The sequence below is a fragment of the Paramormyrops kingsleyae genome, chromosome 7 (assembly GCF_048594095.1).
Source record: "Paramormyrops kingsleyae isolate MSU_618 chromosome 7, PKINGS_0.4, whole genome shotgun sequence".
Lineage (NCBI taxonomy): Eukaryota > Metazoa > Chordata > Actinopteri > Osteoglossiformes > Mormyridae > Paramormyrops > Paramormyrops kingsleyae.
In genome coordinates this window covers 17,828,431-17,855,890 of record NC_132803.1, presented here as the reverse complement: position 1 = coordinate 17,855,890, position 27,460 = coordinate 17,828,431, and the positions used below count along the sequence as shown (strand labels likewise).

The 27,460-nt window shown below is 44.4% G+C and overlaps 1 protein-coding gene across 2 annotated transcripts in view; it reads left to right on the top strand.

Moving 5' to 3' along the window:
- The first annotated feature begins 279 nt into the window (after positions 1 to 279).
- The window catches only part of ap3b1a (adaptor related protein complex 3 subunit beta 1a), an 80,665-nt gene continuing 53,484 nt past the window's right edge, over positions 280 to 27,460 (top strand). The window contains exons 1-9 of one of the 2 annotated variants that reach the window (XM_023823058.2): positions 280 to 588; positions 7,160 to 7,235; positions 7,403 to 7,477; positions 12,955 to 13,050; positions 14,262 to 14,422; positions 14,569 to 14,635; positions 20,775 to 20,957; positions 26,032 to 26,181; positions 26,969 to 27,066. In XM_023823058.2, coding sequence (XP_023678826.1) covers positions 452 to 588; positions 7,160 to 7,235; positions 7,403 to 7,477; positions 12,955 to 13,050; positions 14,262 to 14,422; positions 14,569 to 14,635; positions 20,775 to 20,957; positions 26,032 to 26,181; positions 26,969 to 27,066 — 1,043 coding nt within the window. In that variant the 5' untranslated portion in view covers positions 280 to 451. Of the gene's footprint in view, positions 589 to 6,209; positions 6,471 to 7,159; positions 7,236 to 7,402; positions 7,478 to 12,954; positions 13,051 to 14,261; positions 14,423 to 14,568; positions 14,636 to 20,774; positions 20,958 to 26,031; positions 26,182 to 26,968; positions 27,067 to 27,460 lie in introns of those variants that run through there. The other variant, XM_023823057.2, reaches the window with a different exon arrangement.

The following is a 27,460-nucleotide window of genomic DNA, read 5'->3' as shown; positions in this document are numbered from 1 at the left end:
CGGTCTCCTTAACCTGATTCTGCTGACAAAACAACAGAAACGCAGGGATTGGATTTTAGCGCACCCTTCTGTTCCAAAATAAATGCTCCAATTGGGACGTTCTTACAAGCCTGACCAATGTGCAGTTGAGTCTTATTATTTCACTCCATTTATTGGTCAAGCAAAAGTCTGTAATTGTAAATGAAGCTAATCTTGGATTCTCATTGGTCCAGGCTTCAGGTTACCGCGGAAACGTCAGGGTCAGGCGCCTCGGTCGCACTCATACTACTGTCATGTGATTCGGTCCTTTGCGACTCTTTCTTGGATACTTCCGGTACTGCGTGGAGAGCTGGCAAAGTTGCACGAAAGTTTTTCTGTTTGTTTTGTACAGTGTTACGCGATTGTTTCCTCGTCCTACATTCTTAGTACATACAGATATCAAGACGCGTGGATTGTTTCGCATTGTACTCAGATGATGAACATGTCGGCGAACAACTTGTATAATGACCAAGGAGGAGCCGAGCCAGCCGTAGAGGCTGGACAGGAGACAACTCCGACTTCTTCATCTGCAGGGGTGGGATCTGGCCTTTTCAGCAGTGATTTCAAAAAGTAAGCCAACCTTAGCTTATTATACGAGTCTCTTTATTTTGAAAAGTAGTTCATTTTAAATGGTCATCTACCGAAATTTGTCGAATGATGTTAACTGCTACATATTCTCTGCTAATCATTTTCAGCTCTGAATTGGTATCTTAGTTACCCGTTCGGAGCACCAGCAGCTAACAGATGTCCTGCTACAGGTGACGTGTATACCTCACAAAACCAGGGTGTAATTTGTGATGAAGGCACACTTAGCATACCCCATTCTAATAAAATAGTGTGTATGGCGCATCTTGAAATTGTGGAAGGAGATAACGTAGTTTCAGAAACAGCTGTGTTGTCTGATCTCAACGTGTTTTAATAATCCTGAAAGATGCATAATATCAAAGCCAAGTCATCCTCAGCTAAGGTACAGACACACCGGTGTAAACACTACCGTACCACTAGATGTCAGTGAGTTACCACATCAAAATGAATAAACCGGTGTCCTACCAAGGATGTTGTGCTGCTATTACGGTGCTAATGTTAGGAAAGCTGCGTAACGAATGTTAGTTCACGCTGTATCATATCCAAACACTGATATATTTACAGACTGTGTCGGGATATTAGGTTTTGCTATATCTTATATAAAATATATGAGAAACTGAGAATGTCTTTTAAGTAAAATGTTTTGTTAATGTTTAATGCATTCAAAGCTGCTGGTCAACAGATAGTTGGCATTACAAAATGTTTTTTTGTGTATGTGAGGTAGTTGGCTAATTTCTAATTGGCTTCATAGATGAACAATTGGACCACATCTAACTTTTAAAAATATACTTCCTAAATTCAAACTTGGACACTTTAAACTACAGAACGTTCATTTATTATATGTTGTATGTCTTTTTTTCCGTTGTACTTCAATATTGTTTCTCAGTAGTAAAACAGGCACACATATAGTTGGTTCTGGTTAATAATAAATACTTTATGTGGCTGTTTATTTACTGTATTAGCTTGATATTATAACCTCAAGCTGGCTCATACTTCACTGTGTACAAAGGTTGTTCATTATGGGAATCGTGCATGTTCATACTTTACATGCATTGATACACTTTTCAGAGCTTTTGTTAATAGCAGCATGTTTACTGGGTGTCAGTTTGGCAGGCACATAAAGTAAGTCAGCTCTCTGTCACGATTAGGGTGACACAGGATTCGTTTTGTTGCTCATGAATGCTGCAGAGGCCAGTTCATGGTCATGAGAGAAAATTTGGTGAAATGATGAATTACAGTGTGATATAGAAGCCTTGTTTAAGATGATGTACTGCTTGATTACATGTTTTATTACAGTTTCTGTGTATAACAGAGTTGCAGTAGATTTTTGCAGTTGGGGCCTGGTTTGGGGGAGGGTCCGGATCTGGGTTGCTGTCCCACTTGGCGTAATGAGAGGCCCTTCTGTTAGTCTCTCAGGCTGAACTTGCTATTCCAACCTGAGGGCTTTTTCCAGCCTATTTGTGCCTGTGCTGTTGCTTTCTTCCATCATTCTCTTGTGATGATTGAGCCCATTATGCATGGTCATGTGATGGAGGTGATCAAACCTGTATTTCATTAGCATCAACGCCAATCCTCTGTCAGTCATTCCCACAAAAGGAAGCTATCCTTTTACATGTTTATCTATTTATTTTATTTATTTTGAAAGCCTTTCTTTAGGTATATGTTTATCTTGTAGAAATAAATGAAAATGTTAGTTTTATTAAAATCACTGGCAGTCAGCATAGACTGTTTTTTGATCAATAGTAATTGAGTACTGTAGACCTTAAAACTTTTTACTGTTTCTCTCTCTCTCTATCTCTCTCTCTCTCTCTCTCTCTCTCTCTTTCTCTCTCGCTCTCTATAAAATATGCACTGTACTTCCTGATGTTGATCCCCTAGCCTATTTGCTAACAACTTGTCTTGCTGTCTTGCTGCCTGGATTGTGTGTTAAACAATTCCGTGCAGAAGACTTTGAAATGACCAGCCTACACAATACAAATCACTTCTCAATCAGTTACGCTAGTTGTCACGAGCTACACCCAATCTGGTGGCATCTGCTGGGTCCTATGGGTCCCAAAAATTGTCACTGTTTGCGCAAGCACTGCCCCAGGTCCCAGCCTGAGTGGTTCACCTCCAATATTCTAGCAGATTGTTTCTCTTTCAGTTGTTTTCCTGAGAGAGCTTTTCCATCTGCTTGTGTTTATCTAGGGACCTCCTGTGTCCAGGAAAACATTTTTTGGCCACCTTACCCATGTTGTGATGTTGTTCATTTTGTATGCATTCTGCATTGATGACAAAAAAATTCAATGTTTATTAATATAAAAATTTAAATTTGGTTCCACTGCCAAAAAAATGTAATATTTTTTTGAACATGATTCAAACTCCACAGATTCTAAGATTTCACTCCACTATGTCTACCAACATATTTTCCCCCTCAGTTTATGGTATTGCTCTAAAAAATGGTGAATGTTTATGAACAAAAAAACTAAAATCTTAAACTTATTTGGGAAATGGCTCTAAAATCAGAAGCCTGACAACCATTAAACAGGCGCTTCATATATGAAATTGGCCTCATTCTAAATTTGTAGTCTTCAACAAAACAAAGTGAATATTTCTCATTACGCTATTTTTAGCAATTTTTTTTCTTTTAAATGAGAGGAACCAAGGAACAGCGATTCCTCTCCTTTCTCCTGTATCATGCCGCTAACTGAACGGTTTGGTTTTAGCTGTGAATTCTGGGATTCTGTAAAATGTCACAACCAAAGCTGTAGAATTCCTGAAGCCTGTGAAAATTCTCGTAAGTGCCAGGTGAGGAGACCACCCCCCCCCCCCCACCCCATACTCCCCACATCAGCATCCATTAACACCTGTATAGGAACCATAGTAGAGAGCGGTGTGCACAGTGTGACAGATACACCTGTGGCAAATGTATGATGGAGGGTCCTTGAGTGTGTGGCGACTGTTACACACACACACACACACACACACACACACACACACACACACACACACACTTACTTTATTTTTATACCATCTATTTTTTATTGCTGTCATCTCTTGATCATCAGGGTAGAACATCAGAATCCTTCTCATTTGAAAGAGTACAATCCTGTGTAATAATGCACTGTACTGTAATAAGTACTGTATTGTTACTCTGTTTATTTGCAATGTCTTACTGTGCTTAATCAATTATACTTTACCACATGTTAGTATACCAAAATAACATTCTATGTTGTTTTCTAGAAGATAAAATTGTCAGCTGAAGGTGTAACTCCCAGCTGGGGATGACTTTGACTGTGATTCGTTTGCAAAACAAAAGGTGTTAATGGAGCTGAAGAGGGAGCGGGCAGCTTGTGTGGGGAGCAAAGGGGGGGGGGAGCCTAGTTTTTCCAGGAAAGAGTACTATGAAAAATTTCTATGAAACATCTTTAACGAGGCTCTAATTTTAATGCACAATTAAAATACATCCATATAAACAGTATTGTCATCCTGTCTCGTTTTGAATTTAAATTTCTTTATTCACTTGTCAAACACTAGGGGGCAGTGTTCATCAATACTTTAAGATGACACATTTACCCCAAAAGCCCTGATGTGGTCACTGCCTCTTTTTTTTTTTTTTTTTTTTACATAGCCATGGAGACCAGTAGATTCAGGGGCTCCAAATTTACTATCAGGACTGCCCCCCCCACCACGCCTGAGGAGTAGGAGGGCTGAGGTGACATTTTGTCGGGGGGGGGGGGGGGGCAGAATTCCAAGCAATGTCCCTACATATGCATGTTCCAATATGCTGTGATCTGAAAACCTTGAGAACTTTGAAAACTTGCTTTCATTTGTGTTTTAACCATTATGAATCATCAGGTCCTGAAGGTGAATAATGGAAGTATTGAGGCAGTGACTGTTTTGCATGCACATGGGGAGTATGCATGCATGTTTGTGTAAGAAAATCCTGTTAAATTCATTAGAATAGAATTGAAATGTGTCAGTGTTGTACAGTGTTCCCAAGGCAGTAGAACTGTGTACAAAATAGTTTCTCGGTATGTACAGAATTAGTTTTTTGCCTGCGTTGCATGAGGAACAAAACATTTGGTTTACTGTCAAACCTTGTATTGACCATACTTTTACACAAGAATTCCCAGTGCTTAAGAGTTTAACTTCAGGCACAGCAGTCATGAGTATGAGGTGGAAGTGGAGCTTTTCAATGTAAGTGAAGAAAGACCAGAATGTGTGTGACATACCGTATTACTGAGCAGCTTGGCCTGGCGGAGGTTTATATTGGCTGCTGTTTCGACCAGCATTTTATCACTGTTTAAATAGCTGGTGTTTCATTTCCATTGAATGACCTGGGGAAAAAAAAGCGCAGAATCACAGCCAATTCAAGGAAAAGGGTGATACTGTTGATACTGGGCGTTAATCTTGCATGTTCTGCCATGTGAATAGCTCTACTGTCAGGAGAGACTGATTAGCAGGCCGTTTACGGTCATGGTGCGTGTTTGTACAACATGGAGCGCGTCAGAGTACGTTATTATCTCATTTTCCGTCTCCTGTCTGAGGCAGCAGGATGAGCTGGGGCTACTTTACATGCCGTTGCTGAACGAAAGCTGGTTCGGTATTTGCCAGGTGACATGGATAAATCAGTCCGGCAGTGCTGTTTAAGTAAGGTTAATTGTTTAATGAACCCCCCCCCCCCCCCAACCACCACCATGCTTAATATAACACACAAGCTGCTGCTGGAGTGACACTGAATCCAGAGGCTCGGTAAGGGGCTATGGGGGGGGGGGGGGGCAGACCTCGTTTTGGTGACAGCTGTCGGGGACGCTGGATGATCCTTTTGTCAGGGTACGGTGCGGACGCGTCGGCGGCCTGACAGGCGTGCAGCCGTCGAGGGACGGCCCTGCAGAGGCGGCGGCCGTTATCCGTCAACAGGTGCCAGACCATGCACCTGTCGCCATGGCAATTGGCGCCTTATAATGTCCCCTCTTCTCGGAAACGGGGGCTGCACACGTCATCCATTTAAACGCTGCGACCGCTCCCCGGCCGCGCCGACGCCACGCGCCTCCACAGCCTTTGGGCCACATTAACGTCCCGCCTGCCGCCTGCCGCCTGTCCGCCAGCTTTAAGTGCCGTTTCCTGCTGTCAGCTCGCGCTACCAAGTCATTCTTGGTGAAATGCTCGCATTTTTCATCCATGTGTCGTCGTCTGAGTTCGGAGCCGTCTGAGGCGGTTTGAATTTCACATCAGCTGCGGTATCTCGTGGGCGCTGTGAGCAGCCTGTACCATGTCGAAAGCGGTCGGCCTTCCCGGGCCAGCGGCAGGTGTATCGTGGGGCCAAATGGGATGAGCCCATTAGTCTTGGGGAACCCATTTCAGAGCTGTGTTTCAAGGCAGGGCTGATGAAAGAGTCCCAGTGTTTGCAGAGAGAAGCGATAAGGTATGTGTGTGTGTTTGTGTGTGTGTGAGAGAGAGAGTTTGGGGGGGGGGGGTGGGGGCGTTTATTTAAATATAGATATCCACATTCCTTTCCTGACAGAGGCTGCCCACATAACCTAGTTGCTGCTTAAGAGCAGCTATCAGGGAATCAGATGTGGAGGTAGTGGAGGGTGCTGGTCGAGGCGGGCGGGCGGGCGCTGGTCGAGGCGGGCGCTGGTCGAGGCGGGCGGGCAGGCGCTCTGTCAGGCAGCGTCTGAGAGGCTGCTGCATGTGGTGCGGGGCTGGCGTTCGCGGAGCAGGATGGATGTGGGCTTCTCGCTGCGGGGGGGAGCCGCTGGGGCCGTGGGGATGGTGCGGGGGATGGCTGACAGCCTGCAGTTCTCCATCAGGCCCGAGCTCACCCTGGAGGAACGGGTGCTGACCAACAGCGAGGGCAGTGCGGAAGAGATGCCCACCATAGGGTACTGTGTGTGTGTGTGTGTGTGTGTGTGTGTGTCCTTACTGTGAGAGAAGGTGCTTGTGACTCTTAACATGATATTAAAATGGTTTTGTACCCCCCCACCCCCCATTTTATGCACTTTACGTCATAGTTGTACTGCACAGTTTTAATTAATTTTTAATTCATAAGGGGTGATTTACTCTTTCAATTCAGATTATTCACAGGATTATGTGTGGCTTTCTGGTGAGTCCTTGGGGTGGGAACGATTATCCTGCTGCAGCAGAAATACAGATGCTCTTGTGTCGTCATTCACGCCGCTGTCAGACATTGTAATGTCTGTCTGTCTCTGTGTTTAGATGACCAGTGATTTTTGCTTAATGCCGGCATTAGGAGTTTGGGTGGGTACTGGCACTGACCTCCGGTGGATGGCCAAGGACAGGGGGGGGGGAAGGGCCCCTGTCCCTTATCTTACTGTAGCGTAATCGTGGAGTTTTCTGTTGGGAGTGGGGGGGCACTATATTATGCGGAGGGCTGCTTTTTTAGCAGTAAGACTTCGGTCCTCCAACGACGGTGGTGTCTGGAGAGTTGGTGTTGTCTTGTTCTCATCACGTGTGTTTGAAGTTCCATTTGTGGGCTAGTATGGGTTGGTGGTTTCAGTCTGTAACAGCGTTTTCTTGTTTTGACCCCCCCCCCCCCCAAAAAAAAAAAAAGGAACGATGACCTGAAGGAAATGCTGGAGAGCAACAAGGAGTCCCTGAAACTGGAGGCGATGAAAAGGATTGTGGGGGTGAGTGATGTTGGATGGTTGGTCTCTGAGGGTGGTCTCCTAGGGTGGTCTCTGAGGGTGGCCGTGGTGGTGTATCACCCTCTCAAAGACGTGGTTCTGAACCTGGGAGAAAGTGCTGATCCATTAGTGTGCACTGATATGCTGCCTTTGCTGTTTTCACATCTCAGCTGATGTCCAGGGGGAGGAACGCTTCAGATCTCTTCCCGGCTGTCGTGAAGAATGTGGCGAACAAGAACATTGAGGTACGACGGTCTCATCTGACGCTTTCTCAAAAAAAAGTTTGCGCAGTCCTGACTGCCTTGCCTGCTGCAAGTTCACGTGGGACACGATCTTTCAGAATGAGTAGAACCACTGCTCGTTTAGTGACTGCCTCAGTAGTAACACTACCTCAACATCTCGGCAAAAACAACGGTAATAAAAAATTCATTTTCCGACCATTGCGCACAGTTACAACCAAATTTTGCACGCCGGAGTGAGACAGATCTTTGAAGTTGAATGTACGAAATGCTAAAAATTCCACGTCATGGGGGTTTAAAGAAATTGAGTATGGAAGGCTGAATTGAAGTTGTAAGTACAGTCACGGTCACGCCTAGGCTACCGTGATTTTCACTTAGCAACCATTTCACTTAACGACCCGGTTGTTGTAGCGGAGCTTGATCACTGACTGAGGAGTGGTTGTAATTCATTTGCTCCTACAGTAAATGATATTACAAGATTAAGGAGTATTATGTGGGAAGATGGTAAGTAATAGTACTGCATTAACTAATTCTATGTAAAACAATTTATCATGCCCAGTCGTCATCTCCTCTCATTCGCTGACGTTTGATTTCAAAAGCTTAGCAGGACACCAACCAAAAAAGATGGTCCATCGCTGCTTGTGCTGTCCGCAGCATTCCTGGAAATAATAGGTCATTGTTTTTTAAGGTTATTTTTAAAAACGATCCGTACCTGAAATGCCAATTATAAGGTGAGCCCTCTGGCACTGCATGGCGAAGGCCTCCCGGTGACCCGGCGTGGAGCAGAGCCCAATGGATTCTGGGTCCAATGAGTCACGAAGAGCGGCCCGTGAATATCGATTAATAAATGAAACCTCAGGCAATGAGAGGGCTGCCCGTGTTCTGGGGGCCTAATGCGTTTCTATTTTGATTAGGCGCCAGGCAGGGCACCTCGTCGCCTCGCCGGGTAATTGGCGGCGTAGGGCCTGTGGTCATGTCCCGTGCACCCCTGCTGCTAGCACCCTCCCCCGCATCCCCGACGCCCCCTCCCTGGCCGCTGGGCCGGCTCGGCTTTCGGCGTGCTCCCTCCATCCCCAAAGTCCCCGGCCCCTGCCGTCTGACATTGATCGCATCTAATCAGAAGCGACTCAGGAACAAATCGAGTGTTTTGCTGCCTTCTGTGATTTAATATCAGGATGCTGTGTTCCTAAACTAGTGCGAAAACGGTTTGGGAACAGCAGCCTTGAAATGGTTTTTTTTTTTTCTCCTCCTCTCCTCCTACTCATCCTCTCCCTCCCTCACTCTCTCCATCCCTCCTCACCTGCCTGCAGTCCCTTCAAAGAGAAAATATCACACAATCTATCAAGTGCTTTATTCGCTTAGATTGCCGCGTTATGAGTGTTGCCGTGTTTCCTCAGTAGTGAGGGGGCGGACATTCTCCTCTGGGTACAGCATTCGTGGGCTGTGGGCTCCCAAGGTCAGCTTTTTACTTTCTGATTTAATTGTCACTCACCCTGGAATGCTTTAAAGGCCACCGTCCTGTTTTAAGCGGGTAATAAGCCGCCGGCTGGAGCGGACAGGTCCCACGTTACACTGCGGTTTCCCTATTCTATTGATTTCTGTTTCCTTTTGTTTGCTTTTCGATGGAAGGAGAAAAATGGAGAAATTCTTGAAGGATATTTTGACTGTTTAAAAAATATCAAAGTGGTTTGTCAGTGGGCAATCGAGATCATTTTGAATAGAAATGCATTGTGATGGTCACATGATCATTGCATAGCTGAATAGTTATGTGTAGCATGTGGGCTCATTTTGTGTGGTATACATGCATGTGGCTTGGTGCACTACAGGCAAATAAAATACAGTAATGTATGCAAAATTTAATCGGAATATTTTATTAAGCCAACGTGATTAAATTTGAATTTAAGCGAAAGAAACTGACACCTTTCTTGGCTTGTCAATAAAGGGAAACCTTCAATGATGACTTGAATGTTTAGATCCAGTCTTACTCTTATGAGTTGGCTTGTTTAAAATTTCATTCATCCATCTGTCCATCCATTTTCCGAACCTGCTTCTCCATTCACACCTATGGCAACTCCATTTAACCTCCAAATGTTTTTGGACTGTGGGAGAACTGGGGTACCAAGAGGAAACCCCATAACAATATATATATATAACGCCCCCCATATATATACACACACACACACATGAAGTCTCTTTACAGTTTCAAAAATTTATTACAAAGGCAGATGAAAATGACAGATATGCGGAAATTATTACAAAATGAGACATATATATATATTTAAGTTTTTTTTTTGCCTCATTTAATACACCTCTATATGGGCACCATTAGTTGCACGAAGCACATCAAGACGGTGCTCGATTCCTTTCCATGTTCGCTGTAGCATACCTTCATCAATGGTGGCAATGGCATCAGTGACCCTCTGCTTTAGATTAGTGATGTCCCGTACCTTAGTTTGCAATGTGATTAAAAACTTTGATAACCTCTGAGTACATAGAACAAATCTGATGAAGGTATCTCATCAATTGCCTTCGTAATACATTTTTGAAATTGTAAAGAGACTTTATGGACACCCTGTGTGTGTGTGTATATATATATTTATTATTATTATAATGTATATTTCTTAAAAAGGTAGTATATGTGACATTGTCCATTACCACCATATTGCCTTTGATGTCATGGTTTTGTGCTGATCACTGATACTTGCTCAAGAAGATGTAGAAGAATTTCTTTAAAAAATATTTTTTTTAAAATTCATGAAGAACCATTTAAAATGCCAAATAAATAAAACGATGTCGTTTATTTTAACAACAAATTTTCAGCTAAAATTCTTTTTTTTTTTCTATAGCAAAATCATAGTGCGTATACTAATTAACCCCCTAATTAACCTCTTATTAGGCCTCTTATTGCAGTAAATAATCGTACAAAATTAAATAGCCATTTCCATGTTAACTCTAAACATTTAACCCAGTTGCTTTCGAATGGGTAACATTTATTAAAAAAAAAAAACAAGGAAATGTTGAAATTGTTTAGGGAAATATCAAGCATTAGAGCGCCGCACTGGGCCAGAGCTCAGCATGGCTGTCATTAAAGTCGGGGACCTGTGACACACTGGTGAGGTGAATCTAGCTAATTGAGCTGATGTGAAATTTGCCCATATGACCATCCTTCTGTATTCTCTACACTTATTATTTTTGACTTGGGAGTCTAATTTCGTTAATTCAGCTAACAAAATTTGCTGTGTTTTATCCTGTGTTTAAAAAAAATTTATCCTGTGTTTAAAAAAATAATTGGCTAGTTCTTGCTTTTAAATTGGGCTAACTTATGTAACTGTTGGAAAGTAAATTTTAAAAAAAATTTAGCATGTGCTAGGGGTGAAACTGGAATCCTTGGACTGCAGTAATTGATCAGTCATCATCTGCTTCAGTATGTAACTGTAGCTTGGTAAGTTTCGTTATTTAGTTAGTGGTTGCAGGGATGTTTTCTTACACAGTCTGTAGTCTCAGGCAGCCGAGTCAGCTTTCCTGTTGGACAAGGCGTGCTGAAGTTTATCCACTTAGATTGTGGAATGTGCTGAAATCCGGCATCTCAGGAAACGCCTTTGTTTACCTCTGTTTATAGGGAGGCCCGTGAATGGATGTGTTCATCATCTTTGTACAGGGAGTCGAAATGTTTCCTCAGATTAACCATTTCCTCAAGACAATGTGTGGTACACAGGTTTCTGAAATAGTTTAGTAATGAAATGAAATGAAGCCCCCCATTTTTACAAGTACAAGAATGGTTACATTGCTCTCCTTTATGAAAACCATCCAATCACAGGCACAGAGACCAAAATAAGACATTTCAGTGGCAGCTGTAATAGGTACTGTACACATACCTGTCAAGATAAACAGCCCCTTTCTCCAAACTGCAAATCATTTGACTTAAATTGAATAAACACAGCACAAAGACAGGGTCAAGAGGTTCACTTAGTGTTCGACAAAGCATTAGAATGTCTGAAATGCCTTATTTCGGTGATTTCAAATGTGGTGCGATCACTTGCGCCGGCTCCAGCATCTCAAACAGCCACCCTGGAGGGATTTTCACACTGTTCTCCAGAGTTTACAGAGAATCATGTGATGAACAAAAAACATCCAGTCATCGGCATTTCTGTGGCTGAAAACACTTTGTTAATGAGAGAGGTCAGAGGAGAATGACCAGACTCATTAAAGCTAATGGGAGCACCACAAGTGCAACAATAACAGCTCAGTGTAACGGCAGAAAGGCTTCTCTGCACAGTTCATTTACCCTTGGGGTGGTTCTGCAGGCTGTTGGTTCCTGCCCGATATTAGCTGGGTGGACTTTATATGGCCACCCAGCCTAATATTTATCAAGCAATTTCATTTTTCGCCCAGGATGCAGTAGTCTGTATAAATTCTCTGAGCAGTATATTCCTTAGCAAGTAGTAGTTTGCCCAGCCCTTTGTCAATCATAGTGGTCTGAATAAAGGAGGAAATTTAAACTTTTAAAAGTAACTTTCTGGAAAGACGATGCAACAGGCTGTTAATTTGGGGGACGACTTGGAAATTGCCAGAACAAGCACTGCTTTAATAGAATATTTGTTCTTTAAAAAAAAAAATAAAAAATCAGCGACTATTCGAAAATCGCATGTGGCTGTTAAGTCATTAAACAGCTCTCATGACAGTAATTCACTTGGTGTTTAGAATTCAAATCAAATCCCTGTGCGTGTAAATTAAATTTAGAAGTCGGCGACAGATTGGCACCGTGTCCGTTTTAAGTGAGTTACGCTGTTCATTTACCTCATAATCACACGAACGATGATTGAAATGGCAACGCAGTGCCAGTTCGGGGGCCCTTCACCTGTGGAATCCGCCCGCATTACAGCAGGGCCTGATCCCTGACCCGCAATCACAACTCATCTGGCGACTCGACTGAGTATTTGCGCAGCCTCTCTTCCGCATTGATGGTGGGAGGGAACGATAGAAAGTAAACGATGGCGGGTAGACCCAGCTACCCGCCACACCATCAGAGCAAACTGCTTCTGTCAAGCCGGCCTTTTAACCCGTAATGGCTTTGTTACCCCGTCCGAGGAAAACAAGGGGGCCTCGGCTGCCTTCGATTGCACGGGATCACTCCGCTCCACTCGATATCGGCCGCGTCGGCCGTTGTTGCCGCGTCAACGCCTGCGGGAGAAGTGGGAATTCCGGCGGAGCTCTCCCGAAAGCGAACGCTGGTGGTCGATGCTGATGGAAACAATTTATTGGCACGTATGGGGTTCATTATATATCTCTCAAAGTGCAATTTAGAGGAAATCAAAGTACCGTAATGGAGAGCGAAAGTCCTAGATGGATAACCTCTGAACTTGTGGTTTCCTTGGGATTGTTGAGAACCGTGTGTATGTGCGTGCGCGTGTGACGTGCGCACTCGTGTGCTCGCATACTCGCGTTTGTGCACATGAACATTTCTGTGTGTGATTCTTTTGCAGCTGAAGAAACTGGTTTATGTCTACCTGGTCAGATACGCCGAGGAGCAGCAGGATCTTGCCTTGCTGTCCATCAGCACCTTTCAACGTGGCCTCAAGGTCAGTCCCTGCACCCTGGTTCCTTCCCATAATGCTTTGCAGGCAGGGCCATGCCTTGTACACAAAACATTAATTTGAGCTATACATTCTTACTGTAAATCATAAATACTGAATCAGATTAAGTCAATAAATCAGAACCTTGGCGAAAAGGTGGGTTAAGTGTGACATGGTGAGCAGCGGGTTGGTGTCATTTTTTACGATCACAAACAATATTTTTGTCTATAGCATTGTCGCAGCTGCCTGTGACTTAATTTATGGCGAGTTTTTATTTCCGAAACGGCACGTCCCGTTTCCTGGAAACGTATGGCGTGTGCGAGTGAGTAAATGCAATGTCACAGCTGGTTGCTTCTTTAGCACAACCCCTAAACAATGTCTTATTTCAGCAGAGGAATAATGGTCTCTGGGAAAGGGTGAACCGCTCACGCATGGTGCAGAGTTGTATCTGTCCCCCGATTTGTAACTGTTTTCAAAAAACAGCATTTAAATTTGAGTTGCACTTTATGAAGTAGCATAGTGCTGCCGCAATAGGAAAACCTCTTTATTTAGGAAGCCATACGACATTGGGAATAAATTCGGCCGCTGATGTTCTGTGGGTTTGTATTCTGGCCTGCGCTGCTTATGTCCACCTGAAGGAGGAGAATTTTTACAGCGGCGGCCGGAGACGTCGATGTTTGGAAAGCGGCCTGCATGCTGTTCAAACCCCCACGCCGAAAACCCATTTCAACCCCTGCTAGTTCTCAATCAGGCTTCAATTTATCTCCACATCTGGGCTTGGGGAAGTGTCTCGTCTCTCTCCTGGCTGTGCGGGATCCATCGGCTGGCCTCCTAGCAGCAGGCGGTCCCGGGCGGCCGGCCCGGGGGACGCGGGGGTTAGTTAGGGAATCAAAAATGAGGCGGATCAATATGGCGGGTGAGCGGGCGACATGTTCTTAGCTTAGACGGCATCCATTTCTGTCCACCTTGTGATGCGTTACGATAACCTTTGTATCTGCAGTGCGGGGCAGAGCCTCGGGGCTGACCCCCAGTGATCAAACCCGGCAACAGCGAAATATTTAAGCGAGGTTTGGCTAACAGTGTGGCCACTACCACAAATGCCCCAGAAAGAGGTGGTGCAGGCAGGCGGCTCTGGAATATGCTGGACGCCCCAGCCATGCCACTCCGTTTGGGTACCGCTCTGCTTTACTCAGCCCCCCCCTCCCCGCCCCCGACAGGACCCGAATCAGCTGATCCGAGCCAGCGCTCTCAGGGTCCTGTCCAGCATCCGTGTGCCCATCATCGTGCCCATCATGATGCTGGCGATCAAGGAGGCGGCTGCGGATTTGTCCCCGTACGTCAGGAAGACTGCAGCCCACGCCATCCAGAAGCTGTACAGGTAGCCAAAGCCCGCCAGGTCCACTGTGGCCTAGTTCTCTTTCTGAGCGTCATTTTGAGGCGTCTGCACGCTTTCTGAGAAGATTATGGCAGCAGTAGATGTAACTCCGTCGTCTAAAAGTGTCTCCAAATATGTTTCATTTTTAGTCTTGACCCCGAGCAAAAAGACCATCTGATTGAGGTGATTGAAAAATTGTTGAAGGACAAAAGCACAGTAAGTATAGTAGAAGGTTAAACAAACCTTTTAAAGCTTCTAAATGCAGGTAGCGCTCATAATTAATCTGTTGTTGATTGTGATGTTGGGGTGGTACAATCTTTTTTTGTGTGTTTGCATTTACCTCAGTTGGACACATGGGGGAGCTGTAGTCAAGCTTTTCTTCCCTGTAACGTTATTGTTGGCCACTGTTTACCTGCTAAACAGAAATGTGTATTACATTAAGTAAAACAAAGACTGGCCCACTTGAAAAACTATTAGCATTAAAATTAAGTAGATAAATAGATAAACCAAATAAATAACCAGTCAGACAAATAAAATATGTATGTTTCTGTATGAATAAAATATTTCATTACCATTTGGACTAAAACACACTGTCAAATAGCAAATTGCGAGACACATGTTGAATTTACTGTACTTATGGACAAAACAGCCTTGAAATAAATGTAACTTGTTGGTAAATTGATGCCCATTTACTGCCATGTTCTCTTCAGGAAAAATGAGATTCAGTAACTGGTGGGTCGTGCTTTGTCACTATAATGGACTATATGTGTAGGTATTCTGAGTATTGTTAAGATTCTTGTTTTTGTCTGGTTTTCCTGGACATTCAACCCCCCCATTCTGAATTTCATGTTCTGATTTCACAATGTGCAGTTTAGTCTATAACCTGGTTAAGGTTTGCAGAGCTTATCGCCCCCCCCCCCCCCCCCCCGGCCTGCACACTGAATCTGATCTCATTCAGTGCTAAAACCCAGAGCATGTGGACAAATCTTTCGGTTTAGAAGTATGATGTTGGTTTGGTGATGCTGGGGAATCTCTCACCCATCCAGGTATCACCTTGTGGCCGACATCCATACCTGCTTCTACACTCAATTTTCACCATGGCATATATGCCATATGCTGCTGTATAATGTCTGGACAGTATGAAAAATTCAATACTGCCCAAGCGTACCTGTTACATACACCAGACTTCCTTTATTTTAATGTTTTAAGGTCTTAGTGTTGTGTACATAGTGCAATGGAGTCCTTGCATGTGACCTCCTTACAGACCACAGTGCTACAAAAATACAAGAAAATAAATGGGTGATAAAAATAACACTGCAGTAGGCCAACACTTAGCATTAGCATTAGCATGAGCATGAGATCTGTTGTGATAGAACCTGTGAAATAAAGTATCAGAGCTCCCCTTGTAGCAGCATTTGCCGGGCAATTAGCTTTTGTGCTGGATAAACAGCCTAATTGCCTGCAGATTTAAAAAAAAAAACTATGCCTGAATTTTTAGTTTAGGGACTTTTTGAAGTCCACATGCTATGCTGCTTCAAAGATTGTTCAGCACTAGAGGTGAGTTATGTTTTTTGTACCTTTATAGCAGTACTCCTATAGCATGCTTCCGCCAGGGATGAGTGAAGTATACTCTGTATGTATATCCATTATCGTGCAATCATAGCATATGTGACAGCAATGAGGTGTATCCTGCTGCCTTCAGTGTGCCTTGGCTGGCATGGCTGTCATTTACATTCCTGTCAAAGTTTGACTTTCCCTAATTTGCCTAATTTCCAAAGGCACAGGAGTTCAGCTATATCAACATATACTAGAATTTGGTTGGTTCAGAATTGAGTTTATGTATAATTGGTGCTCGACTGTAGTTGAGGATATTGTATCGGTTAATTAATTTGTAAATCAACATGCCATTTATGCATGTAGAGCATACAGAATTCTCTTGGTCACAGCAGCGTCATGTTGCGTAGCACCAGAGCTGTTAGCCACCTTGTCCTATACTGCAGTGGTACAGTGATGGTTGGCAGCGATGCTCGCGTTCCTTTGGGCAACCTGGATTGCCAGCTTCCTATTAGCATGTTGCGTAGAAATATTAGCTGGTTATGGTAGGTAGCCGCTCATCTAAATGTTAAGAGCAGGTCCTTCTGAAAAGGCAGAGCAGGAAACAGGCTAATGAGGTTCGTGTCTGCACTCCGCAGTTAAAATGATGCATTCAGACTCTTTGCAGGTTTGGGTTGCTGTGGAACACTGACGTAAATAGGAGGGACGGAATGTAATGGTTTTTTCTTGTCTGGGTCATGGGGAGGCCGTGGAGCTTATCTCAGATAGTGTTGGGTGTAGGTGAAGGATGCACGCTGGACAGGAGACCCACTGAGAAATGTAAATAATTTAGAGATGCAAATGTAACTAATTACATGTCTTTGGACATTAGAAACCTACACAAGTGCAGGTGACATGCACATGAAGAGGGGAGGCAGGATTCAAGTTCAGGTTTCCAGTTTGCTTTTCAGGTGCAAGACAAACCCCCAGTTCCCAGCATATGAGGCACAATGTTACTCACTGGGCCACTATACCATCCACATAATAGATTCATTTTGCCTGATTAAGGTAGTGGCTCCATTACAGTGGTGATACTTTTTGGTAAACTTTAATATTTCAGTTATTTGTTGAGATATTTCTTAAGCACAACATTGAGAGACCATTTGCTTTTTTTTATGCTTTTCACAATGATGCTAAGTCTTTGGGTCTTTAACATCCTACCCTAAATGCAAACCAGCTGTTCATTCGCATTGATTATGTTCCATGAATATAGGTTATGCATCTGTTATATAATTTGCACAATATCAACTGAGTGAATTTCGAAGGAATTTCACAAGGGCATGAAACACATTTGCCTTTTTTTATTTCCCCCCCCCGCAGAGCACATTTCACAATCAATTCTCCAGAAATCGATGTCCTCTGTCTGAACGCCCTTCCACTTTGCAAAGAGTCGCCCAACAGGGGCAGGCCGAGCTTAGGGGCCTGAGGCACAGTGGGGGATGGGATGGGATGGGATGGGATGGGATGGGATGGGATGGGATGGGATGGGAGGCTCTAACCTCCACTGTAGTTCCCTTTTACATCTGTCAGGCCACAGAGAGGGACTAGCTGTTGTTTTTTGTTTTTTTCGCTCCACCTTTTCCGTAGGCCTCGTTCGATTAACGAGAGCTGACAGAGCAAAGCCAGGTTGGGCTGACAGCTTGCAGCTCATGTAATGCATCCCTTCCCTGTGTTAATTTCATCCCGGTGACAGTCATTTTCAAGATGGATGCCGGGCCCCTAACACTCCCCCTCCCCAAAAAAAAAACATTCTTCTTAGCTGATGTAATAGATATGGAATCTGCATTTTCTTCACGTCCCGATTGTTTTTTTTTGTTTGTTTTTTTTTTTTTGTGCCAATTGGTTAGTAATTTCTGTATAAACAAAAAAAAAAAAAAAGAGCATGCTGATTTGTGTGTGTCCTTTGAACTGTGAAGTGGCTGAATAGGATGCCATGTTTTCTCCAGAATCCGTCTGTTTGGGTGCCTCCATGCCAGCATGCAGATACTGTAAATTGGCTTCACGGCAGCTTGTCTGTGAGCAGGGCGGTGGATTTCACAGCCACGTCATGAAGGGATATCGAAATTAACGTATGAAAAATGGTCCTCATACCAGATGCATGATATGTTTAGTTAAGGCTTTAACTAAGAGTGATCACCCCTTCATATAAAAACGCACTTTCTGTTGGGGTGGGGTGGGGGGGGGGGCAGTAATGACTCAGAAGGTGTCACCCGGGGTCGTCGTTTGGCACCTATTAGGAGGTGCTGTTCTGTGTCTCCTTCTGTCTGTACATGTATTCTCGTATCAGAGAATTTTTTCTTTCTCAGGAACAATACTTTTCATTCTTCGATTTATCTCTGGTTCGTGGGTTTTTTTTCCACTCCTCCGTGTGCATTTTTTTTGCACGGTCAGCCATAGTGATTTAATTGAAAGTAAAGTAAATGCAATTTGTCGTAATACAGTCGTAATACATTAGCTTTGATGTACCTTTTTATGTTTTGTCTTTCTCAGCAATATATCCGTGTAGCGGATCTGCAGGCGTCAGTATTTATTTACATGCATATATAATGCGCAAGTTCTACTCCGGTCTATTGTGAAAGCGCTTTAGGAGTTTAAGGTAATTAGTAGCACGTCTAGTCCATCTTGCGGTATGAGTTTTGAATCAAAAGTTTGGGTGGGTTCCTGCCAGAGTATTGATTTCAGAGGTCACTCTGGGGTGGTGGGTGGGCAGATTTGGGTTGGGGGTGTTTAGTGTCGCCAAGGGAGGAAAACACTGAGTTTGTGCAGATGTTTCATTGTGATGGATCTATTATCCCGCCATTACAAGATAAATGAGCGATCTCTCCTATTTCCCGTGCCTTCTCGAAATTGAAATAAGAAGGGGGGATATCATTGGGGCCGTATGATTAGGGTAGGTGGGACGGCCATTAATTCCGAAGCGAGCGGCATCGCTGGCAGCCTGGGCCAACCCGGCGACGCATTATCAATCAAACCTCAGCAGTCCTCCAGTGATGACCCAGCACTCTCAGGTTTCCGCCACCTTAATTAGAATTCATGGCAAAATAGATGCGAGGAAGCATTTTGTACCCCTCGTAATTTTATAGGAAATTTATTGTTATTAGAGGAGCCATTTGCTTAGTGTGATTTTTTCCATTACCGGCTTGTCAACTAGCATAGATAATCTCGAGAAAATATGAACTCCATAGATAGCGTGTCAGGTTTGTAGATGGCACATGTAGTTTACCTTGGAACAGCGCTAATGGGCGAAGTCCGCACCAGGGAGACGCGGGCAGAGACAGATGGGTCTTGCCCATTACCCAGGCGTCACAAAGAAGGAGGAAGGTGAGGCGGGGCTGCTGGGCCGCACGCTGACGCTGTGCGGGCTCACAGTTAACGTTGGACTTCAGCTGTTTGTGTTTGTGTTAAGCCTGAATTGCAACCAATTTGGCAAAAGGCCGGTTCATGATTTAAGCTGTTTTGTTCAGGATATCGTTCATAAAAATCCATAAACGGTCAAATTAACCTGAAACACAAGTTGATAAACTTGTATTTGCTGAGGAGCATCTACAAAAATATGACCATTTATCTTTGAACAGTGTTTTGCCTAATAGACTAGCTAGATTTGTGTTCTTACATTTGCATAATAAATGTAATGCCACTAATAATAATAATCAATATAAAATATTTTACCTGGTTTTCTAGGTGAAAGAAAACAACACTGTGAGTGGAAAAAGTATCGCAGTTGTTTTTCTTGCCTTGAAGCTACCTGCTTCGCCAACATGGCCGCCCATTAGTTATTCAAATGGCATCTGTTTACTCACAACGCTGGCGTGTGCACGGCTGCTCGTTACCGGATCCCATAAATGCGGGGCCACGTTCGCACCTGATGGGAAAGCATGTTAGATCTCCGGGGGGGGGCCGGATGGGGGGGGGTCGGTAATGGGGAGACAGCATTCCGAGCTTCTTCCCCTCTCACCGTTTAATTCCGTTTGCATATTAATAACCTCGTATCCGTCAGCTGCCAGGAAAATCGCGGAATCACAGACTTCTCGAAATCTTTGACATATATATATATAGAGCTTAACTAGATCACCCCCCCCCCCCCACCTTTGTTGTCTGTATGAATGTACCGTTAAATCGGACACAGACTGGGGTGACACGTCAGCTGGGGCGAGACTTCGTCTGAACGGTGCTCTTCGTTTTTGCCTCAGCGGGGGAGCTAAGTGACAGGTTTGTAGACGTTCAAATCATTAGGGCGACGCTCTACTGGCGGCTGAATGTAATTACATTTGTTAGGATGCAAAATCCTTTAATTAGCTTACCTAATTAAAGTGTCCTTTTTTTGTTTGGGATCTAATAATTGTTTTGTTTTTACTCCACTGCCTAAATTGGCACTGGGGTTGTTTTGTATGTGGTTTTATAGTCTGCACTCATCACTGCAGATGCCCTGGGTTCATGCTGCCTGCCTTATGGTCAAGACAGGCATGGTGTTCCAGATTGTGTCTTCAAATAACAGCTGTGGTCCTGGTGTGGACCACAACATGTTTGTTTGTTTGTTTGTCTGTTTGTTTTGTGAATATGTGTATTTATAATGATATATACTTGTAGGTACATGTGGTGTTACGTTTTATGTATATTCATGTGATTCCTGTCTCTTTGTGTTCATCTGTTTCAGGAGACTTTGTCCTTAGTCGGCACACACAATCTGTCACCTAAGCTGCTGTATTCCCTTTAAGCCAATAGACTGAGCATTCACCCTGCACCCCCCCTCTCCCTCCCCCAGCTTGTGGCAGGCAGCGTGGTCATGGCCTTTGAGGAGGTATGTCCGGACCGCATCGATCTGATCCACAAGAACTACCGCAAGCTCTGCCACCTACTGGTGGATGTGGAGGAGTGGGGCCAGGTGGTCATCATAAACATGCTGACACGCTACGCCCGAACGCAGTTCCTCAGCCCATGGAGGGAGGTGGGTCACCCGGCGGGGGGGGGCAGGAGATCCCACTATTCAATACCTGGGGGTTTTGGTCCTTTGCTACTCAGCATTAACGAAAATCTGCCCATCCTACAGTCCGTAATGAAATGTTTTTGAAGGTGCACAATAATCCTTCACTCTGCTTCTCTGTTTCAGTTGGTACTCCAGTCTCTTTTCAGTTATTTAAATGCTTGAAAGGCGTAATATTCGGATTTAAACCGTTGCTGTCTCTTTTGATAATGCCTCATTTGTGTCTGTCTCTATAAAGCCATCCCGGAAGTGTCTCAGGTAAGGATGCAGAAATGGAGCAGTCAGTCATTCCAGTGTCTCAGTAATGACATGCAGCCAGTGCTGCCACATACTGTGTATTGTTATACCTGGGGAGGTATAACTGTATTCCTTTTTAAACCCCCCCCCCCCCCCCCCCCATTCCTGTAGCCTTGGCTGTCCACATTGCACACCCCCATCACATGGTTGCTTTCCAAGTGTGCACTTCCTCTCTCGCTGTCTCTACACACCAGGTGCCACTTGCTGTCTGTCGTTCCCCATTAGTCTAGCACTCTTATGCGAATCGTTCCCCCCAGCAGCATCTGCCTTCCAAATAGTTCTCTTCTGGTTCCTCTATAGGTTCTTAAGTTTTTTTTTTTTTTGCAGACATCGCAGATGGAGACGTTTTGCTTGACTTTCTGGTGGCTGAGGCTCGTCTCTCTCAGACCTGAATGAGGTGCTGCGATGCTGCCAGTGGAAAATAATTTAGGAGGCTTAACAGCTCCCCCTAATGGTGATGGTAGCTGCTGCACCTTTAGCTGTGGTTAATTTGGTTAAATGTCCTGTTACATCGCAGAAAAGGGCATCTTCCAAACCTTTTTTCCGAAACTAGTCTCAGTAGCCCAAACTGTAGACTCCATGCAGTTTGGGTTGTCCTTGAGGTGCCCTGTCCCCCCCCCCCCCCCCGTATATATAGCATTTGAGGCCTATGGAGTCTCCAGGCCTTCCAAGGATATGCCGGTTGAGGGGGAGGGCCTCACATGCCATTGCTCTCGTAAGGTGACATTTTATGATAAATAGCGGATGCCGGGTGAAAGCTGATTACACAGTGTACTCGAAGATTTGGCGCGCCATCGGAGAGAAGACCGATTGACTTCGAATTTACATATTAATGAGAAGATTTGTTAAGAGGCTGCTTGAGTATAAGGAAATAAAAGGATATTCATAGGCCGCGACATTTATAAATAAAGCTGATACAGGAAAAATGGAAATTAAACCTTTTCAGCTTAGCGCCAACTCTCAGCGCAGCACGGCATTTGCAATTTAGTCTTCTGAAATTACTCGACTCTGGGGCAATGATGAGCTAGTTACGTTTTGCATATCTCCAACTCGCTTTCTTTTGTTTTCCTGTTCATACAATCAGCAAAACAAATGACCTTTTTCCTCCACTGCTTTCGTTTCTGCCCGGAGGGTAATATGCAGTTGAGGGAACAGGTTGAAAGTTTTTACTTCATAAATACTCTCTTAATTTACTAGAAGACCTTCTCATTTTATTTTTGCGAAGATCAACGCTCTCCGAGGATGACTTATGTAAATGCAAGCAAGCTATGGTTTGGTGTCTAAGTTATATGTCTGCAGACTGATTCCCCTCCCCAACCTTATCATGCCTTGTGGTCCTGCGCTGTGTTATGGGGGATTGGTGGGCAATTTGCAGAATGAGCTGTGCAATCTGAAGGTCGCTGCTTTTCACCGAGCCGTCAGTTTTAACTCGGGAAATTAGTGCGAGCGGCCGCACTTTCATGGAGCCCGCAAGCACAGAGGAGAGAGGTCACATGTAAAATAAAGCCAGAGGTGGTCGTGGTCTGATAGGCCCGCATACGCTACATTGTCCTAGGCTTGTTTCAGATGGTGGATAGATTGAGTTAGCCCAGATCTACAGTCATAATCTGTGTCAGAGAGGGAGCTCGACGCTTTGGCGACATGAAAGGTGAGAGTGCAATGGAGAGTGTAACCAGATTGATCTGGTCACAGTCTGTCTCAAAGCAAAGATATACCTCTTAATGAAGTGTCAGGAATCTAGCAGCAGACCTATGAAAGCAGTCCTAGCTCAGTGCCCAGCGATCTAGTACTAGGCCTCTGAAAGCAGATTTAGGAAATTGTGCCGTGGTTCTAGAATTGCTGGTGGTAGAACCTTAATGCAGTTTCCAGATATCTGGTATCGGAACTCTTGGGGTCATGGCTTAGTACCAGATCTCCTTGAGGGCGATTCTTAGGTCAGTGTTCTGCAATTTAGTCCCAGACTTCTCTGGGTGGTCAAGCTTAGAACATAGAACATAGAGCATGGATCATGTTTTGGCAAGTAATTGCATTTACCAGTTAGCCCCCTTAATGAGGCAGTAACACGCCTCATCTCGCATTTCTGCTGTTGATAAGACACTAATTTAAGTAATTCGGTGCTGTGAGCTGTTAAACACGTGAAGAATAATTTCGGAGGGTTCCCACAAAACCTTCCTGATCATCCCCGGTATTTTTCAGGTGACTAATGCTGTATGAACAACAGACGTCACTGAGTGCTGCTTCCCCCCAAATATTCCCCCTTCCCCGGTAAATTTCTTTCTGAATGATTCCTATAATGTGCAGATTCATTGAAAAGATGCAATTCGCCGTAAAGTAAACCTACATTTGTCGGCCTATACGTCTCATTTTATGAGTAATTTTTCAGTTTTACACTGCTTAATGGTTCATTATCTAATTACAGTACAGTCTGTCTGTAGGAAGGAATTATTGAATGGCTTTGCAGTATAACTGTGTGGAGGGTTAGACGGAGAGAAAAGAGGCAGCGATGGCCATAAACCCACCTAGGTAGTGTTACCTGTGCTTTACCATGACTAATAGCCAAGTCAAGTCAAACTTTGTCATTTCAGAATACAGTTGGTATAAAAAGTGTACACACCCCTGTTAAAATGGCAGGTTTTTGTGATGTGAAAAATTAGACCACGGTAAATCGTTTCCAAACTTTTCCCACCTTTAATGTGACCTATAACCTGTACAATTCAAATGAAAAACAAATTAATCTTTTACAAGGAAAATTTACAAATACAAGACAAGTATAAAAGATAAGCTGGCTGCATAAGTGTATACAACCTTAAACTAACATTTTGTTGAAGCACCTTTTATTTATAGCCTTCAGTATTTGGGTTCAATTAACGTGACTGATTAACCCCAAATGAAGATCAGCTGCCCTAGTAGTAGGATTTTTCTGAACTTTACTCCGCTGCATCCTATAGCTAAAGGCATTGTTTCGCAGACGGCTTAAAAGCATCATAGGGATCTCATTGTTGAAAGGTATCATTCAGGAGAAGGGTGCAAAAATATTCAACGTTGTTAGAAAATACCACGGAATACAGTGAAGACAGTCATGAAGAAGTGGTCTCATTTTTTTGCATCTCAAAAACCCGGCATTTTAACAGGGGTCTGTACACTTTTTATATCCACTGCAGGCGTATAATGAAACAAAATGGCGTTTGTCCGAAACTAAAAACAGCCTTTGGACATTCAGCTGTAAACAGCTTGCAGTGCATGAATAGTAGGGTTAAAAGGTGAGGTGAGGAAGTGGAGGAGGTGGGAGGGGGGGGACAGCTCTTCCATTTGTTATATACAACTGATGCATAAAGTGACTGGTGCAGCTGGTTAGCTGTTATGAATTAATTCAATCTGTGGAATTCCAGACGGGTGCTGAGGTCGGAGTGTGTTGAAGAGTTTGGTGGTATGAGGAGAAAAGCTGGACACTGATGGCCCTCATGGACTGCAGGAAGCTCCACGCTCCTGAGCTCTCCTGACCACCTCGATGTCTCAGTTAATGGGCCTTGTATGGCTATAACGGAGGCCTGTGGAGGAAACGTGTCATTTAACTAGATACTTCAGCAACAGAACAAATCTGTCCCTGCTACCGTTTTCCGCTACCCCCGCGTGCCCCCCATTCTGCAAAGCCAACATGAAATCAAGTCAGCCAGTCTAACACAGTTACTTGATCAACTCCCTCTAAACTGGCATCAGCCCAGTTACTTGATCAACTCCCTCTAAACTGGCATCAGCCCAGTTACTTGATCAACTACCTCTAAACTGGCATCAGCCCAGCCTGGCTGGGAATAAAGGTGAGGAAGTTACCCAGCAGAAATGCGGCTGGTGACTGACTGACACGCAGCAGTGCTGAGGGGTCGTTCGTGTTCTTCCTTTTTCGCTTCTGGGGGGGGGGGGGGCGGCCCTTCTCCGTGCTGATGGCGTGCTGTCATTTCCACGGCAGGCTAATGCACTTTGAGGGGCCAGCATCTGTAAACCGGTAATTACAAATGCATTCAGAGCAGCGTCATTAAAGCTGTCTGTAAACAGAAGAATAGAAATGAGGGGGGGGGAAATATGACTGTCAAGGGTGAGCAAAAAGCTTTCTAATGCCAACTTTCAATAGCAGAAGCAGTGTTGTGTGTATTAATGTCTACCCCTGCTTATTTATTTTGAGTTTTGTTTTTGCATTTTAAGCATAATAAGTCGTTGGTTTCATTTGCTAATGTAGCGCAGTGGCTGTGGGTAGCACTCTCTGCCACACTCAGCACTGTAGCTTTCAGTCTCAGTCCAAGGATGTGCAGTTAGGTGAGCTGGTGTTTTTAAATTTCCCATGATTCTCTGAGGGTGTGTGTGTGCCCCGCCTTCCGGGCTGTTACCCACCCCTTCTGCCTTACGCTCCTGGCTCACCCCTGACCCTGTCCTCTTGGGTGATGGTTATTGGTTGAAATTCTGAATGATATGCTTGGTGCATTTAGTAAGGAATAATAAGCAATGGACTCAATTATTTTTCCCCCGACATTCAAATTCCATCAGCGATACAAAGACAAGGTCCGGTGCCCACGAGGGGGGGGGGGGGAGGTGGGGTGGCTCTGGAATATTTCACCGAATGGGGGTGGTTACTCGATCGATGACTCGGATCGTGCGGTCTGCCGATTGAGTACCCCCTGTAATACATCATAGACACAGCTTTTCACCGGGTTTGACGCACAAAGAACAAGTGAATTTGTGCATTTTCCAGGACGCCCAGTTCGACGAGAACAGCGAGAAGACCTTTTACGACTCTGATGAGGAGAAAGAGCAGGCCGACAGCAGGCCCTATGTGATGGATCCAGACCACCGTCTGCTGCTTAGGAACACCAAGCCGCTGCTGCAGAGCCGAAACACTGCGGTGAGCCGCGAGATGCTGAGGCTGGCCTTCGCTGTTTTTATGGCGGTGCTATAGCCTGCTGTTAAAACTCTAATGGCTTATTAAATTAACGGTAATGCTGCTCTCAAGACTTTGCTCTTCTGGTCATCGTGTATTTTTAGTACACAATGATAATACATGTCTGTAAATTAATGACATTTTAAAATTATGGTTCTTATAAATTTTGTCATTCATACTAATATCCTACCAGTTTAGAAAGAACAGTGCCCCCAGTGGAGACATTTGTTACTACAGACAGTTTCCATCGCAGTGATGACACAATGTGTGGCTTGTCTTTCCATCCTGCATGGCCCAGATTTAATATGGGGGAATTAGAAGTCCGTTCAGTCTGTTCTGTGCTTAGTTATAGTAGGAATGTGACCCATCCGCCCCCCCATGAATACTTCTGGCAGGAACAGTAATGTACTTAATGTATTACTGTGCACACAGCACAACCTTGCATTTCCATAACTTGGGAGGAGGGCAGGGCAAAAGGGCTACATTCCTTTTATTTTGATGCATTTGTTTGACATGGTTAGTTTAAAAAAAATAAAAGCAGTATATTTGAAACCTTTCCCTGGATTATACCACATTAACATGTTTGATATAGATGAAATACAAATTAACTAAGCAGTTCTTTTGAGGGGTGGGCAGTGAATTCATTGCTCCTGTGTAGTGTGTGGGCTGGTTAGAAATGTCTTGGGAGGCTTTGCCTTCATAACAACCCCCCCCCCTCCCGATTGACTGATGGAGCCTTTCCCGCACTCAGGTGGTGATGGCAGTGTCCCAGCTGTACTGGCACCTGGCCCCGAAGCACGAGGTGAACGTTGTCACCAAGTCGCTGGTCCGGCTCCTGCGCAGCCACAGGTGATGCCTTTGGTCGCCCGGTGCTGTGGGACGGTGGTTGACACATTTACCGGGGGGGGGGGGGCGGCTTTCCATCACGGTGAATCTTGTACAATGCCGTGTATTGCAGTGCGCTACATTTATAACAGATAAGAGGTTAACCTTTCATTCCGTATTTCCCCCAATTTTAATATTTTTCAGCTAAGTATGGTCACTGGTTAGCTTAATGAAATGACTGTGCCTATATGCCACTTAGGTCTCACACAGTTTTATAAGTGTATTTGAGGTAAATATGGTCTATGGGGCTTAGCTTTGCTAACTGCCAGGGCTGTGGGCAGTCGGTATGCTCCTGAAAGTGGAAGTCTTAGGTTATTCCGTCCTTTGAGGCAAGGATGATGACTGACTTGGGTGAGAA